The sequence below is a fragment of the Vipera ursinii genome, assembly GCF_947247035.1.
Source record: "Vipera ursinii genome assembly, chromosome: 1".
Lineage (NCBI taxonomy): Eukaryota > Metazoa > Chordata > Lepidosauria > Squamata > Viperidae > Vipera > Vipera ursinii.
Window position 1 is genome coordinate 320,193,060 of NC_139512.1, and position 13,699 is coordinate 320,206,758.

Genomic DNA, 13,699 nt, shown 5'->3' on the forward strand with positions numbered 1-13,699 from the left:
GATACGTTAGTTGGGGCTGCTTATTTTCTTTGTTAGTTGGATGGATTTTCCTTGTTAGGTTTTAGGTCAGTTCAGATACTGCTAGGCAGTGCAATGGGTGATATACCAGCAGAATCCCTTTGTCCAAAATCAGCTCTCTGTGATACATGCCTGGTCCTGAATGATACATGTTCAACCAGTAACCAACCGGGCATTAAAAAACAGGATCTATAGGCTAGGGCAGGGGTCGGCAACCTCGGCTCTTTTATGACTCGTGGACTTCAACTCCCAGAATTCCTGAGCCAGCTATGCTGGCTCAGGAATTCTGGGAGTTGAAGTCCACGAGTCATAAAAGAGCCGAGGTTGCCGACCCCTGGGCTAGGGAGTCATGGTTGCTATCATTTGAACTTGGTTTGACTACAACTACTCCTCACTTTGGATAGTGCCATCCTTTTTCTTACAGAGTTTGTATAGTCTCCCCTGCCAATTATTTAATAGTTTTCCTGGGAGTACCATATGGTTAGGTATTTTAGTCTTATCCTCCCCATGATTTAAAGAAATGGAAAAATGGGGTAGCATTGCTGGCTTATCTTGCAAAGCATGGAAAATTTTTGAAATATCTCTGTTGGCTATTAAGAAATTCATCCAGAATGTTTTGAGAAGTGTATTCATATTAAGGGTTAAGGTTAGTTTTTGTTTAATGTTTTTATGTTTGTATGATGTTGTAAGCCACCCAGAGTAGCTCAACAATGAGAGGGGCAGCATATAAATTTAATGCATAAATAAAATTAAAACATTCCAATTATCATGCAACTATCTTTCATATACTTACCTATTGCATTTTGTATTTTAAGCACCCTTTTATTACCCAGCCTTTAAGCCGGACTCTTGCTATTGAACTATTGGATAAAATGAATAATCCTGATCATTCCACCTATCATGATTTTGATGATGATGATCCTGAGGTAAGAATATCATTTCAATATAGCTTTGATAGTTAAACATTTGGATATATAACCAATCTGATATAAGTACTTAAAACATATTATTTTACAGCAGGCACGCAAAGTAGGCTAGTATTGTTCAGTACATTATATTGCTGTCTACTCGCTCACAGTGACTCAAGGCAGCTTACAGGAAATAAAACACAATATAAAAGAAATAATAAAAATAATAAAATAATAACCCGCACCCCATTAGAAAGCATACGGTATTTCTAATGATTTAGGCTATAAACCTGTATGTCTCAACTTGCATTGCCAGTAGTGGGGATTATAATACAATATATCTAAAGGACACCTGATTTCCTGTCCTCATACTTACATCCACGTGATATTTAACATAACTTTTTAAGCTAGCACAGTCTATGTAGATTGGACTATAGCCCCATCATCCTTAGTCAAGCAGGCCATTTTAAAAATATGTGCATGTTTTTGTTTGATGCTATGCATTCTTCTTTAGTGGAGAATCTGTTCATAAATGTAAAATTAATAATGAAACTGAATTCCTATTAGGAAAAAAAGGTTTTATTTGAAAGAATGCTATGCTTCCTTAATCTGTGTTTTATAATGCTGAATTCAAGAAAATCTTCAAAAACAAACATAATAATTAGGATAGTCTCTTTTGTCCTTATCACAAAGATCCAGTAGGTTCTGTGGAACTACACAGAAATGCAATAGCTATGAGAATATCAGAAGTGTTCTAATCCAGCATAGTATTTATAGGTTTTTTTATAGTATTTGCCCAGGTTTTGGGCAAGTGTTGACTTAAAACATCCTGGCTAAAACTCCTGATATACACAGTGTAAATTTATGTTAGTTTTAGCTTTTTTTAAAAATAAAAATAATCTAGGACAAATCTCCACAGGATAACAAAAGTTCAGTCAATAGCTTCAATAGCTATGGATATATTGAGGTGAATTAATACTGCTTATTACCAAATGTAATGCAAGGGTGCATCAATGAAGCATCACTCTTAGAACAGTTAAAACTACTGCCTCTTGTGCAAGATGTATATGCAGGGGCAAATTTATTTTTATTATTACCTTCAATTTTTAAATTTGGGAAGTATCAATTAAAAATTACTTTTAAAAATTATCTTTGATTCTGTAACTTAATGTCCAAAATAGCATTTACTTGTAATTTTTCACTAATTTAGAATGAACCTATTTAAAGGAACAATAACTAGAAAAGAATGAACAGATAGTTGTGAAGAGAGGAAGAGAACCCTTGCTGCCCAACCGCTTGTTTTAATTTTTTCATGCAGTTAATTTAATTAGCTTGTCAAGGAAGTTCTGATTAGAAACAACAGTGGAAGAGATGCTTTCCTAATAAAGGTTAGTTCTTTCAAAATCTAAAGATAACATTTCCCCCTTTTCCCCTTGAAAAGTCTTGCCTAAGGCCTTCTTTGAATTGCAAGTAGGATTTCATCCATGTATAAGAATCATGACTTTGCCAAATACATCCCAGTGGATAAATGTTTGTTATATTAGGTAGCAGAATTTTTAAATCAAGTGTGAATTTTCTCGGGGAATTAATGTAAATTTTGGAGCAATTGTCTTAATCTGAAAATCAAAATTATTTTTCTTCCTTCCCAGGAAATGTCATTGTTTGAAACTGATTTTAAATTTGAGTTTCAATGGATCACAAAAATTTCTTGTACTGTGATTTTTAAAGTGGGGGAAATTTTATTCATTTTAATGAATATTTAATACAATATTTTTCCCAGCCTCTTGTACCTCATAGAATTCACTCAACAAGTAGAAATGTGAGAGAAGAAAAAACACGCTCTGAAATAAACTGTAAGTAGAGTCACAGATTGTAAACCTACCTGAATAAACTACTCATATCTAGTTCATGTTGGATATTCGCCATTTCTTTTTGATTAGGCATCCTAGCTCAATTTCTTACTGTGTTTCCCCAAAAATAAGACCCGGTGTTGTTGGTGTTGTTATTATTATTTGCCTATTATTATTTTCGGAGGGTGTCTTTTCAACGGTCTCACCTTGCAGCTGCGGAACTGACAGCCCCGCCCAGCCAGGCCACTTCTGCGGCTGAAGGAAATGCCTCTGCAGCTGAGAATGGAGCTCCGGATTGACACACGCAAGCTCCCCTTGGCCTGCATTTCACTTCCGGAAAGGCTTCTGCAGCCGACAACCAAGCTACAGATTCAATCCATAGCTCAGTTCTCGGCTGGCGAAATGCAGGCTGGGGGTGCCACAGAAGAAGTGGGCCGGCGAGGCAGGTGTCAATTCATGGGAAGCCTGGCTGCAATGGGTGCGGACCGTGAAGGGCAGCTCCACACCCCCACCCTTGCCCTAGCTTGATTTTTAGCCATGTGTCTCACCCCAAAACTTGGGCTTATTTGGGGTGGGTAGGTCTCACTTTCGTGGAAACAAGATATTGGTTTAATATTGAAGTGCAAACAGTGAGTGCCAGCCTTGTGAGGTAGTCCAGAAAAGAAGCACACCCAGAAATACTAGTTCTTACTTTATTGTAATTACACAGTAACAGAATCTTCCAAGTCTGAAAGTATATCCCCACTCACCTTTATAGTCCAAGAAACCTTATGGTTTCTTGGAATATACATTCCTTCTGTAGACTTAGGTGCTACTTGTCTGAATGTTACCTGGTCTGTAGTTTTTCCACTTGTCTCCCAAGGTCATTCCCACAGAACATTGCACTGAACAAGAAAGAGGGGGCAGAAAAATAGGTTTAGTGATATTTCAAACATCTAAGACTATCTTTACAACATAATAAGATACATGTTTATTATTCTGAAGTAAGTACTGCTCAATTGTGTGGTTTACTCCCTAGTAAGTATATTAACAGGGACGCGGTGGCTCAGTGGGTTAGGACGCTGAGCTTGTCGATCAGAAGGTCGGCAGTTTGGCGGGTCGAATCCCGAGTGCCATGTAACAGAGTGAGCGCCTGTTACTCGTCCCAGCTTCTGCCCACCTAGCAGTTCGAAAGCACGTAAAAATGCAAGTAGAAAAATAGGGACCACTACGGTGGGAAGGTAACAGCGTTCCGTGCGCCTTTGGCGTCCAGTCATGCCGGCCACATGACCACGGAGACGTCCTCGGACAAGCGCTGGCTCTTCGGCTTTGAAACGGAGATGAGCACCGGCCCCTAGAGTCGGAAACGACTAGCACGCATGTGCGGGGGAACCTTTACCTTTACCTTTTTAAGTATATTAAACCTTGCTTCCCTATTGAGAGTTATGGCTATGGGTTCTTTCCACCAACACCTTCTTAGGTGAGATAACTAAGGAGATACTTTTATTTGTTTATATAATGAAGAAAGGATGTGAATTTCACTGTTTTTTTCAACCAGCCTTCATTATTTATCGTTATAGCTTTGAATTGTTTATGTTATTATTTATAGCCAAGAGAGCTTATCTGGGTTCTGTTGTTTTTGTTCTTGTTTGTTTTTTTCTGTATTTCTTCATGCTTCCAAGAATAATAATGCAATTATTTGAAAAATCAATCGGAGAATATAATCATTTCTTATTACTTATTCTTTTTAATAGTTGGTCAAGTAAAATTTGATCCTCCTTTACGAAAGGAGACAGAGCCACATCATGAGTTCGTAAGTAACACAACCATATTAGATTTCTTCTCTAAAATATGTGAATGGTGAAAGTGCAGATCTATGAACTATGTACTTTGTTCACTATAGGATATATTTGTATAAGAACTCAATTATTAAGGAATTATCTGAAGGAATTTATAGTTTGAGAATTTTAAAATTTAATCAGCAGTGGCTATAAATATCGCCACTCAAAAGAGCAATTTCCTCAGCTTTCCCATTCTTGTCTCCACTTCTTTCAATTGCTTTAGTATAGGATACAGTAAAAATGAGCTGCCATTATCATAATTATTGTCTAAAATTATTTATTAGCATCTATCGACTGCTAGAACATAATATAAATATTCTGTTCACAAATAAGGCTTTGAGTTAGTAAAGAGGAGGGAGGGAGGAAGGAAAGAAGGAAGGAAGGAAATCAGCTATGAGGAGTTGCTACACTAACTTAAATCAGCATCTCATATTCAATTATCTCTATATCATTCCTTTTAAAATTACCCTTTGTAATTATCTCTCAGGACAAAAGATGTCTTGCATCAGAAGACAGATATCTCTTATTTTAGCTTGTGTCAATTTATTTTTTATTTTCTTTGGAGCACATTTTACCTTAATACATTGCTAAAATGAGGCTGATTCAGGCTAAAACAGCTTTTTGTGAAGCACTGAATTCATCTAGTCCTTCATCTCCACCTGAGTTATCAGGATCTTTGGTTATTATATATATACTGTGATGTATTATTTATTATTTATTTATTAATTCAGTTTATATACCGCCCTACTCCCAAAGGACTCAGGGCGGTTTACAAGGCAAAATTTAAAAACAATACAATATAAAATTAAAATTAAATTAAGTCTAGCCCCAAAAAATTAAAATCACAATTTAAAAACATGAAAACCCCTCAGTCCAGACCAGATAGCTCAAACAGCCAGGTTTTTAGGTCCCGGCAAAATGAACAAAGGTCAGGGGCAGTCCGGAGTTCCGTTGGCAGTTGATTCCATAGGGCAGGCGCGCCCACAGAGAACGCCCTCCCCCTGGGGATCGCTTGTCGGCAATCCTTGACCGGCGGTACCCTGAGGAGGCCCTCCCTGTGGGAGCGCACAGGACGATGGAAAATTGACGCTGGCAGCAGGTACTCCCTCAGATAATCTGGGCCCATGCCATTTAGGGCTTTATAGGTCATTATGTATTAAAAGAAAAGCTAGTAAATTGCTATGTTTAATTTACTAAATTTCCATTTGCTAATTGAATATTATGCAAACAGAGAGAAAAAATAAAGCTAGCAATATCTTCATTCTTTAACAATTAGTTTCTAGTTTAATTTTTTTCATTTTTGTTCACAGTCTTAACAGTGATAGGATGTTGCCTAAATTGCCAGATGGTCCACATGATTTAGTACAATGTACATCATATGTGATCAAGCAACCCTGCAGCCTTTCAAAGGTTTTGGTACATGATTGCAAGGAGGATAATAGCATGTGGAGAGAGAAATCTTAGCACATTTTCTTATTTAAATTGCAAATTGCTGCCAGCTGAGGATGGGCAGAATAAGATAATTCCCATCCATTCCAGGATAGAGGAAGTGAGGATTGAAGAGAATGGCTGGAATTCATCCACCAGTACTGTCCCTTCTGGACTTGTTTATATTCTTCCTAGATATTTTTTTTTCATGCAGCTTTACTGATTTTAAATTAAAATTCATTGAGAAATAATTCTCATCTTAGACACATTTCTTCATCTCTCACCTTGCTTCTGCTAATATTTTGTTTAGTCTCTGATAAGCAATATCTGTCAGGAGTCCTATTTTATAATGCAATGTTCCTGTACATATAATTATTGCTATGAGTATAGGTATACAGACAGTTTTTAAACTGGATTGTACACTTGGAATGTACTCATGTGCACCTAGAAACCAAAATTTACCTAATTTCAAAAGAATTTACTGGGCAATCACTTTATACAGTATACATTTCATATTATTTCATACAAAGTATCTTCATTGTATTAGCAGCTCTTAGCTCAGTTTATCAATTAATTTACTTTCCTTTCTACAGCCTTCATTTGATTGGCATTAGATTGGCATTGTTTTTACATTTCAGCATTTCATTATTATTTTCCAAGCAATTTATGTCAAATAGTTTGTTTTCTGAATTAGAATCTCCATTAATTTTTATTCTCTTCAGGAATGTGAAAGCTGATACTTTTGGAGCAATCCAAAAAGAGTCAGTTAAAACAAACATTGAAGTACACTACTTATTGTATTTTTCCAAACCAATATATATTTCTTGCTTTTAGTAAGCGTGACAATGGTCACAATCTTGGCATAGATTTTGCTATTATTTTGAGAGCGCCATGAAGCTATTCTGAGTTATCTACAATTTCACTTTTGTCAATATTTAAGTCATAAAACAGCTCTCCTGTGCATCTTTATAGTTTACAGCCCAGTTATAATAATAAACTGATTATAAATAAAATTGAATACCGCCAACAATTTCTGGGTCTGAAGACTAGCCTGCAACATTCAGAAGTAGTATTGAACCTAAATGGAAATTATTTTACTTTTTATAACTATTTATAGTATTTGATAGTTTCTCTCTGTATTAGGGGAAAATACTGCTTAAGGAAAATAAGCCATTTTTTCTGCTCCTATAATTAAAGGTATAGTTCTTAAAAAAATAGATATGATTTTTACGTGATCCATTCTCCGTTTGAAAGGAAGATTAGATATTAACAGTCTACCAAGTTGTCAACACACTTATGATAACCCTCCAATTTAAATAGAAGTTATTTGGGGCAGAACTTAACTTCAGATAGAGTATATGGAATCAACTTCCAATAAAGAACACATGTTTATACTTATAGAATTCAACTAGAGTATTAATTCAGTAGTTGGCCATTTGCCAACTTTAATATTTTTATTTTACTTGAATTTTAAACTCCCAAGAAACTCTAGCTTCAAGCTTGGTCTTAAAGGGTTTTCTTATTCTCATTCAGTAGCTTTTTGAAGTCATACATATTTGGATAATCAAATGTCAGGAATCACATCTGCTTTATTCAGTGAACTTCTATTTTTTAATTTGGGGAAGGGAGGGGAAGGAAGGAAGAACAGAGGGAGGGAAGAGTTAAAAATGAAATGACATCCTTTTCATCTGCTACATTTGTTTTAAGCTATGACTACACTTTTGATATTACACTTACCCAACTGTTATTTGTGTAGACTTCTAAAAACTCTACTAAATAGTAAGTCAGCTATTACGCAAAATATCCCTTTTTTACTTGGATTTCTTTTAGTCTAGAAGTAATTAACTTGAGTTTCTGGTCTTTATCTGATAAACAGCCTGACAGTAACGATTTTTTGGACAGTTCAGAAGAAATATACTACACTGCAAGATCTAATCTGGTATTTTCATCTATTGCTTTTCTTTTGTCAGTGTATGTGTCTGTTGTTTTTAAAAATGAAATATTTTGCCCAGTTCTTGTGCTGCTTTCACCATTTGCAGTCAAATTCATTGAACAGTTAAACAATAAAATTATACATTTTCATATTAATTTTATATAATGGGCTGTATAATCTCACATATTAAGATAAACCAATTTGCAATAATAAGAAATTATGTATTAGCATTTAAATGAGAGTCAGTTTGGTGTAGTGATTAAGACAGAGTGGAAACCAGGAGAAGATGAGTTCTAGTTCTGCCTTAGGCACAAAGCCTGATGTGTGACCGTAGGATAGTCACTTTCTGTCAGCCCTAGGAGGGAGGCAATGTCAAATCACTTCTAAAAAATCTTGCCAAGAAAACTCCAGGGACTTGTCTAGGCAGTCTCTGAGAATCAGACATGATTCAACAACAACAAAAAAAGCATTTAAATAACTAAGTGGTAAATAGTTAGATAAGATCCCATCCACAAAGGAATTTCGGCTGGAAGGATCCAGGAGAAGAGCCTTCTCTGCCATGGCTCCTGCCCTCCGGAATATCCTACCCTCTGAGGTAAGATTGGCTCCCACCCTCCTGATGTTTCATAAGAGCCTCTGACAGATGGTTTGGAGACCCAATGGGGGAGCTTCACACTGGAGGTGGTTGACTAATTAAAATCTAATTCCACACACACCCCCGTGTGTGTGTCAGGCTCCTTCCTTTGCCATTTTGTGTTAATGATTTTATCTCCTGTGTTATTTTATAACTGATGATTTTAATGTTCTTTATGTTTTTAATGTTTTTATGTTATAAAACACAAGATGAGTGGCAAATGTTATAAATAAATAAAAAAGGAATTCTAGAACATGACGTGTATATAATGTTTCAGCTTCATGACGTGCAGAAAATATGAGAAATTACATATCTTCTCTCAATTTTTCCAATATCAAAGTTCAAATGCATCAATATTCTATCCTACTACTTCCAAGTCCAACCTCATGACATTTTTTTTCTAGGACTTCATGATTGTTCTGTCAAGTGTTAAAATTTCTCAGGTTTTCCTTTATTGATGATGGTTGATTCTAAAAGGCAATATTGTTAGTCCATGTATGATATGCCATATGCTAAAAAAAATATCCATCATTTTGATATTTTCATTGTCAGTTCTAAGGCTTGTTGTCTACCTATTGTCATCAATTTGGTCTTTTTTATATGTAATATTTGACCCATTTTTTTCATTATGCTTCTTAGCTTTTATTACTAGAGCTTGCCAATGCTATTTCAGATATCAGAGTAGTAGTCACCAGCCTAGAACATGTTATTGATGTTTCTTTCTCTACTTTAAAAACCACTCTCATCTTATTCCAATCCAGTCTTAATTAATATATATTCAGCATATATATTCAGCATATAAATTGAATAAATAAGGGGAGAGTACAAAGCCTTGTCATACTCCTTCCCAATCTGTTTTGCCATGTTCTATCCATAATGTGGGTTCCACAGTTCGACATAATCAACCTTGTCAAAGGCCTTCCTTTCGTCAATGAACCACATAGTGACTTCTTCTTAGCATTCTTTGGCTTTCTAAATTATCCAGCATGCATCAGCAATAGTGTCTTCTGTTCCTCCTCCTTTTCTAAGTTTGACTATCTGGCATTCATTTTTTATATAGGGCTTAAATCTGTATTGGATGACCCTAAGCATTATTTTGCTAGCATGTAACATTCAGGAGATTGTACAGTATTTGCGCACTTTTAAAAATTTGGTTCTTTTGCTACTGGAACATAGATTGATCTCTTCCAATCTACTGACCACTATGCTGTTTTTCACATTTTCTGGCATAGTTCGGTTAGATCCTTTACTGATTCTTCTTCTGTTGCTTGCTATAGTTCTCTGAATATTCCATCAATTCCTGAAGTCTTCCAACCTAATAATGAGCAGAATGTTGATCTAACTTCATGTTTTAGTGTTAGAATAGAGTTTCCCAACGTTTCCAGCTTTGCGGATCGGGGGGGGATAGTTTTGCACATGCAGATGGCAAGTGCGTGCACGCAGCTTTATTTGCACGAGCAGCATGCATGGCGCCTACCGTTCAGTCAAATGGAGCTCATCTTCTTGCCCACTGCTCATGCAAGTGAGGATGCATGCACCTTCACCAGCCATTTACAAAGCCTGGTTGCAAATCCCTCTTGGCCCACTAGTGGACCACGGCCCATAGGTGGGGGACCCCTGTGCTAGAAGATCTTCTAAGGCAGACGTGTCAAACACAAGGCCCGGGGGCCAGATCCGGCCCGCAAAGTGGTTTCATGCGGCCCACGAAGCCAACCTGGAAACAGTGAGGGAACGGCCCCCACTGCCTTGGCCCTGGCCCAGAGACCCTCCTTCTGCCAGAGACCCTCAGATCTGTCCCGCTCCTGCCCAGGCCCCCATAGGCACCCTTGATGTGAACGATGTAGAATTGGCCACGCCCACTCAGACCATACGCACTCTAGCCACGCCCACCCAGTAGGCCACGCCCACCCTGGCCATACCCACCCGGCCCCCCGAGGGCAACCGCAATGCTGATGCGGCCCTCAATGAAATTGAGTTTGACACCCCTGTTCTAAGGCAGAGGTGTCAAACTTGCAACATCACATGACATGTTGCGACGTATCGCAACTTTTTTGCCATTGCTGACAATGGAGTGGGTGCGGTTTTGCTATGATCCTTGGTGGAGCCTTGGTGGAGCAGTGGGCTAATGCCTCCTTAAGTAACACCAGCTGCCTGCCATTAGTGCAGGTTCGAGTCCCACCAGGCTCAAGGTTGACTCAGCCTTCCATCCTTCCGAGGTAGGTAAAATGAGGACCCAGATTGTTGGGGGCAATAAGCTGACTTTGTAATAATGCCTCTGGGTGTGTGTGTGTGTGTGTGTGAAAGCCCTAATAAGCAGGCATATACATAGAATGAAGGCTACTGCTAAGCTTGTCAGCCGCCCTGAGCCTTCGGAGAAGGGCGGGATATAAATGGGATTAAAATAAAATAAAAAATAAATAAATGATGCATCCAGCCTGTAGGCCAGCAGTTTGACACCCCTGTTATTTAGATATTGACATCTTAACTGTACAAGATTTTAGTATTCTTCTTCCATCTTTCTATGATGTTCTTGAATCAGTTATTGTCTACTATTGACAATAGTGTATTAATTTGAGATTGGAAGCTCCTGATTATAAATAAAGAGATTTTTATTATTTATTTTTTATGTATCAACTGAATCCTATTAATTGTTTTTCCATGTCTCTTTCCATCTTCAATGTCTTTACAGATATTGTAAATGATGCTGTTTTTTGTGTCTTCTAATAGTTCTTTGAAACTTTTTATGTTTCTGTATTTATTTATTTATTTGGTTTTAGCTTGTCTTCTTTCTAAGTTCATTCTGTCATCCAATTTATTTTTGGTTCTTGATCTTTAGCAGTCTCTTTTCACATTCATACTTAATGACTTTGTTAAGCATTCCACAGTTCTTTTGGTTCTCTATCAATGACATTTAGTACTTCAAAGTAATTCCTGACATTCTAAAGTACAATAAATGTATACTTAAGACCATATTGTGACTTTCTTCATCATCTTTAGTTTAAGAGTAAAAAGTTGAATTTTCCAACCCTTAATTTCTATGATACAAAATAAAACCTCTAAATTCTTTAGTGTGTGCAAACTTTTATTGTAAATACCTTAATATAGACATTTGCAACATATTTTGGCAGAACTGTCAGATGATAATATAGTATTATTCACTTAGTATTATTCCCTTAGATATGAAGTGCTTAGTTACTGCTTAGTATTATCTGAGAACTTGTTAATAACTTGTTCATTCTGGCTGAGCATAAGAGCAATGGTTGCTTGGTGGCAAGTGAACACAGTGGTTTAATGGGCCTATTCCAACATGTTATAAATTTAAAGTTCAAATGTTTTCCTTTAAACCGTAAAGAAGTTAAGACTCGTTAAAGTGGAACAGACCAAAAAATCAATGAAATCTGATGTAGTAAGATAGGACTGCTTTATTCAGCAGGTGTTTACTGACGATGAATCTTTTGATGCAGTCTGTGAGGTATCAATCTGGATTGGACATATAGTAATAGTATATAACAAGAATCCCCAACCCCCAGGCCGCAGCCCATTTGGAACCGGGCCATAGAAGTGGTGTTTGAGTGTGTGCACAGCTGCATTTGTGAAAGCAGCTCAGATGTGCATGAAATCACCTCCTCCCCCCCCCCTCTGCAGAGCCAGAAAAGTTGGAGACCGCTGGTATACAAGAGTAGGGGAGGTGTTTAAAGGCAAGACAAATATTCTATCCTAATCTTCTAATTTAGCTAATATAACCTATATATCTATTGTTTGGTGTTTTCCAAAACTATGGTGTGTTCTTTTTTTTTCTTTTACACAAAAAATTTGGGCTTTCAAAGACAGAGAAAGCACTCACCATTTCGCGTTTTTGTTAACTGGTGAAATAAAAGGAACTATATGCCACAAATTATATTTGGGCTGAGCATAACAGTAACCATTCAATCAATGTATATTATGGTCTATAACCAATAACATCCAAAAATTGCAAAGAAAAAAAAGTCAAAACTACTATATTTTGCACCATCTGAGGCTTGTGTTTAAATATAAGAAAATACTAGGCCAGGGGAAGGAGAAAAAGAAAAAAAATCCATAATAATATACTCAAATATTACAATTTCACATATCCTATTTCTCTGATGGCTAATAGTCTACATTTGCTTGGGAATGCTTCCCAAGGTGGGTAGTACATACCATGCAAAACTAAGTGCAACAGTATTCATTTTTCAGAAAGAAAATGCAGGGATATGATAAAGCTATTGCTTTCTATGACAAAGGTGTTCATGGTTCCTATAGAAAAAGATGTGGGTGTTTCAATGGAATTATTCAAAACAAAAGAGCTGGGCAGTGTGAGCTGATCATAGTATCTTCATATTTTTAATTAGTTACTTCATGGAGAACATATAGTTGCTAGAAGTCAACTTGATGACATATAATCCTTGCTTTAATTTCTGCACTTCTATGATGTTTGTTTCTAGCGATTGGAAATCCCTCTAAACTGGTGTTTCTCAGTCTGAAGTGGAGAAACTGCTCTAAGCAATAATGGGATAGAAAGAAGAAATCATCAAAAACAAAATAGGGCACCAGGCCACACTGGAATTGCATGTCTTGTTGTTGCAAACATTTCACATAACAATGCAGTTTTCCTGTAGAAAGGGTGGACAGTAATTATTTGAGTTGAATATAAAAAGAAACAGTAGCAAAGCCTATGTTGTAATTCAGAAAAAGGAAAGGCCACAAGATAACATGGCCTGGTTGTTTTTGAAATTATTGTTTTCTCTCCATAGGATTTGCAGCTAGAATATGGTCATGGTCCTCAAGGCAGTTACTTCTTGGGTGCAAATAAGTGAGTACAATTTAGAAATGATGTTAATGTAGTGATTTATTTTGTATTTAATGTTGTTTGTTTATTCCAACAGTGAAGGCAGTTATAAAAACAAAAATGCCAAATATAAAACAGAATAAATTTAATACCAATAAAATAAAAAACAGAATCAGTCATTTTAAAGAAATAAAGCTAATATTAATTGATTTACGTCTTCAAGAATGTAACATTTATAAAATGACACCAATGAAATTTAAGTGAATTCAGTAGATACTTTAAAACCATTAGCTTTTCTCCC

At 36.5% G+C, this 13,699-nt stretch overlaps 1 protein-coding gene across 7 annotated transcripts in view; it reads left to right on the forward strand.

Annotated features, from left to right (window-relative positions):
* The window catches only part of MAP4K3 (mitogen-activated protein kinase kinase kinase kinase 3), a 64,398-nt gene that overhangs the window by 28,536 nt on the left and 22,163 nt on the right, over positions 1-13,699 (forward strand). For 4 of the 7 annotated variants that reach the window (XM_083379256.1, XM_083379257.1, XM_083379258.1 and 1 more), the window contains exons 12-16: positions 834-944; positions 2,707-2,779; positions 4,510-4,568; positions 7,901-7,963; positions 13,364-13,422. In XM_083379256.1, coding sequence (XP_083235382.1) covers positions 834-944; positions 2,707-2,779; positions 4,510-4,568; positions 7,901-7,963; positions 13,364-13,422 — 365 coding nt within the window. The remainder of the gene's footprint in view (positions 1-833; positions 945-2,706; positions 2,780-4,509; positions 4,569-7,900; positions 7,964-13,363; positions 13,423-13,699) is intronic. The other 3 variants (XM_083379259.1, XM_083379261.1, XM_083379262.1) reach the window with 1 other exon arrangement.